Source organism: Cyprinodon variegatus, unplaced genomic scaffold, assembly GCF_000732505.1.
Source record: "Cyprinodon variegatus isolate N-32 unplaced genomic scaffold, C_variegatus-1.0 Scaffold204, whole genome shotgun sequence".
NCBI classification, from domain to species: Eukaryota; Metazoa; Chordata; class Actinopteri; order Cyprinodontiformes; family Cyprinodontidae; genus Cyprinodon; species Cyprinodon variegatus.
In genome coordinates this window covers 157,234-161,667 of record NW_015150657.1, presented here as the reverse complement: position 1 = coordinate 161,667, position 4,434 = coordinate 157,234, and the positions used below count along the sequence as shown (strand labels likewise).

The 4,434-nt window shown below is 36.1% G+C and overlaps 1 protein-coding gene across 1 annotated transcript in view; it reads left to right on the top strand.

The window, feature by feature from the left end:
- The first annotated feature begins 1,269 nt into the window (after window positions 1-1,269).
- Window positions 1,270-4,434, top strand: part of LOC107088037 (myosin light chain 1, skeletal muscle isoform) — a 5,326-nt gene continuing 2,161 nt past the window's right edge. Inside the window, exons 1-3 of the mRNA XM_015379957.1 lie at window positions 1,270-1,520; window positions 2,182-2,209; window positions 3,741-3,884. Of these exons, the coding sequence (XP_015235443.1) occupies window positions 1,392-1,520; window positions 2,182-2,209; window positions 3,741-3,884 (301 nt within the window). The 5' untranslated portion in view covers window positions 1,270-1,391. The remainder of the gene's footprint in view (window positions 1,521-2,181; window positions 2,210-3,740; window positions 3,885-4,434) is intronic.

Here is a 4,434-nt window from a genome sequence, read left to right as displayed (position 1 = left end):
ATATATATATATATATATATATATATATAAATAAAAATATATATATGTATTTGAAGAATAAGGCATGTTTACTTTCCAAAAAAACAAATAAGCCATCGTTGCAATCTGATGCAACTTCTCTTTGTGTTTGAACTTTTTTTTTTTTTTGCTCAAAAAAACATCTCAGCAAATAATGAATAATTATCTGATATGAGTTTCAAAAGCTCAGCTAATAAAACTAGGCTCTTTCCCCCAGATTCCACCTAAACCTTGGACTGAAGTTGTGTTTGTTGTAATGATGCAGGAGAGCCGCTTCCGCTTTCATCCCATTAAATTAAATCGGATATTATCATCCCATTAAATTGCTATTATTAGCAGTTCTCAGTCCCATACAATGACTTCAAATTGTGCCTCATACCTACCAATAGGTTCAGTGGGTTGTTATCATCAAATAAATCCTAATCCTAGAACTAAGGTCATTCCTTTTTTACCCACAGAATAAATTAACGTATTAATGGGTAATCTGAACATAATAGCTCTAGTAGTAGTAACATAGTAGCTCTTAATCTGGTGTAAAAAAAAAGGTTGATCGGCATGTCGTTCATATCAAACAATCCCTCCAAAAAAAATCTCATATCCTGTGAACTGAGTTGTTTTTAATCACCATTAAATCCGTGTGACTGAAACATTAGACTTAGATAACTTTAATTGTAATTTTGTATACACAGATTGTATGCAAAACGAGATTGGAATACAGTTGAAGTAAAGTTTTAAAATGCATTTATTTTTAGGAGGTATGTTGTAAATAGAAAGTGAAACTTAAGATTTTAGATTGAGGCTTTTATCAGTGATAAGCTGCATAATATCAGCCATAAGAAACCTACTAGAAAGTAGAGAAGGTGCCGTATGGAGCCATTCGATGGGACTGATAAATGCTCATAACAGCCATTTAATGGTTGATCACATCCAAAACTGGTGTATAGAAAGGGCTCCACTTATCAGCTTCTGTTTAATGCTCTTTAAAATCTTTGACCAGCCCTGCAGCCTAACACAGCACTTATATTTCTCTTTCAGCAAACATTTCACACAGGCAGGTAACCTTTTTAAAGAGTGTGTAGTGTGTTTTTCTTTTCACATTAGTGGAATGGATAAACTTGTTCTAGCCTGCAATCCTATATTCCATGTTTAGAGAGGAGACCCCCACTCTCTAACACACCCTCCCATCTGCCATCCAATCCTCGGACTGGGACAACATGGACGGGGGTCAAACGGAAAATAGCCTGATATATATACGGCCAAACTAGGATTTCTTCCTCTGAGTCCCCTCCAGTCTGTGCTGCTCTCCTGTGTTACCCATACCGGAAATTGACTGTGCTTCGGTGAAAAAGTGGTACTTTAATAACTAAGCAGAAATGGCACCAAAGAAGGACCCTAAAGCTCCTGCCAAGAAGGCCGAACCTGCACCTGCACCAGCACCAGCACCTGCTCCAGAGCCAGCACCCGCTCCTGCAGCTCCTGCTGTTGACCTGTCCGCCGTCAAGGTACCCCTGCAACTAAGGCATTAACCTAATGAAAGAATAGGAGGGCATGTACTCTTTTGGGGATGAGTTGAAACTTCTTTACTAAATATTACATGATAGATCTGTAATGGCTAAGTAAACGACTTGTATGTTTAAAAAAAAAAAAAAAAAGCAAAAAAAAAATTTTGCCTTTAGTTCTTACTCTTTAAATGAAATTATTAATCATTGTGTCTTATATGTGACACTTATTTGTGTGGAATGAAATATGATGTTACACTCATTTGATATAGCTTTATGGGTAAACTTTTAGATCAATTTGAAGTTTATGGAAAGTCTCATACACTATGAATGGGGTTGCGGCAAATAAACAGAACCATGGATAGCTCATTCCAGGGTTAGGCCACACCCAGCTGTTATCTGATTGGACACTGAGTGATGAATAACGTTTGATGGCAAACCGCTGTCTCCAAATGTGGACATCATAATGTGGCTAAAGATGGTCACCCAAAATTAAGGTGTAATTACACATAATAGGTGTTGGCTAAATGAATAAATATAATGGCAGCACGATTTTTCTTTGCTTTGTGTGAATTCACTTGTGCTTATATGATTTCATTAAAAACATTTCTATGACACACTTTTTCTTCTTAAATTTATAATTTTGTTTTCTATTGGCTTGCAGATTGAATTCAGCGCAGACCAGGTTGAGGGTAAGTAGACTTTTGCCTACTTTTGCTAACACAAGACAGAAAAACACACCACATTGCAAAAAGTCCATGGAATTAGAAAGCCGTGTCTTAAAATTCACCTTATCTACTGTTAGGGGAGCCTTTCCTACTCATTACCCCAAATCTTTGAAGTTCAACAAATTTGTTAAATCAACCGTCTAACCCAAACCTTTAACAGACTCAGCAACAGGTGTTAAAATGTTTTCAATGACAGGTGTTCACCTCAATCATTTCTGTGTTTTGACATTCCGACGGAATACCACATGCCAGGTGAAATCTTAGACTGGGTTAATGATAAAGTACGTACTATGGGTAGTTGTAACCTATACAAACCTCCACCGAAACATATTTTTGATATTCTTAAATTTAGATGCATTTATTTAGACTATGTAGATTTGGCAGCATCAAACATTCATTTTGAAACCAAATCAAGCTTTCTTGTATAAGCAGATTGTGTCATGTTTAAAATGACATGCAAAGTAGACAGGAGTACATTTTGTTGGAAGAAAAAAGTTTTCAGAAAGAAAGAATATAATTATCTTCTGACACTTAAATGTTTCAACAGAGATTGGGCTTTGCCTGTAGATGTAAAATAGCAGCTAAAAGAACTAAGCTAGCACTTTCAAATGAATTAAAAAACAACACTAGTTAATATTAAAATTTCAGAAATGATTAATGATGATTTGGCTTTGGTGTGCTTAATAAATTTAAATATATTTAAAGATAGGTGGAATAATTTAGGAGCACTCATGACTTTGACAAAACGATGCACCTGTGTGCTGGAAGCCCTATTGGTCGTTCCAAGACCAGATTCGTAGCCTGACTGTCTGCATGTTGCACTAAAGTCAGCACTGCCTTCTTTTGCTCTGCTTTCACCCACAGAGGGCCTTGCCTTTAAAGGAGGGGCTCGTGTTCTCAGCTATGTTTATCAATTCCAAGGTGGTCTTTTAAAAGAGCCCCACTGTGACAGAAGGAGACAGCTGAGACAGAAATAGTGTAAGGGGTGACAGAGCTCAGCAGCAGTGGGTCCATTCAGCCAGCAACACTGCAGGCTTCTTAGACATCTTGCGCTTGTGCATTACCCTTTTCATTTAGGAGAGTAACTACTTCCACCTACTGGCAATCGTGCAACAGCTGCAATGTTGTATCTACAGTATTTCTCAGTTACAACAATCTGAGAAATAAAAAATATTACCACACTATAATTAATAAACTGAATTAAAGTCAAATTTTAAACTGATTGCATAGAGTTGAATTTGCAGAAAGTTGGTATCTAGATAGTTGAATAAAAAGTAGGACTTTTTAAGCAGGAAAAAATAATGACAAAAGGATTCAGTTCACTTTTATATTAATCAATACACCATATAATGATGGCACTTTTAAATATATACAACATGAACAGTTAATCTTAGGCAGCTCTTACTTACAGACACACTTGTTAAATTATTTACAATTACAGCAAAAACACTGGAGCAAAAAGGTAATTTTATTCTCTTCTCATTGTTCTGGATAGACTACAGAGAGGCCTTCGGGTTGTTCGACAGGGTGGGTGACAACAAGGTGGCGTACAACCAGATCGCTGACATCATGCGCGCTCTGGGACAGAACCCCACCAACAAGGATGTCACCAAACTGCTGGGGAATCCCTCAGCTGAAGGTAAGGATACCACTTACCAATCCAGATTAGTGATGACCTTGTTCCATTCATTGCCTTAGATTTGTCCTGAAAACAGAGCCAGCATTATAGCCAGTATTGATGGTTTATTGCAGGATTGGACCTAGTTACCTAGTTTTAATTAGACTTTAGCTGGTCTTTGTATGTGAAAGCAGCTGTTATTTATATCATTTTACTAGACACGGCCAAATAAGTCTTATAGACCTTGCTCATTTTCATAAAGACTGATTGGAATACATATTCATGCCTATTCAAAGACATGACTGAAGTTGACAAAACGGTGAAGCTTAAACATTAGACAGATCTTAACATTTTACCACTAGAGAGTGCTGTAGTGTAACATTTGGAAGTGTCTATATTTTGAAATCTTAAGCAGAATTTCTGTTTTTTTTATTCATATAGAAAAATAAAAAAAAAAATCATACTTTTTATTTTTATTTATCTTAAGCACCACTGATGGGATAATTTGATCACCTGAAACAAACTTTTAGAATAATTCAGAAAATAATATATGAATATTTTCTGAATTATT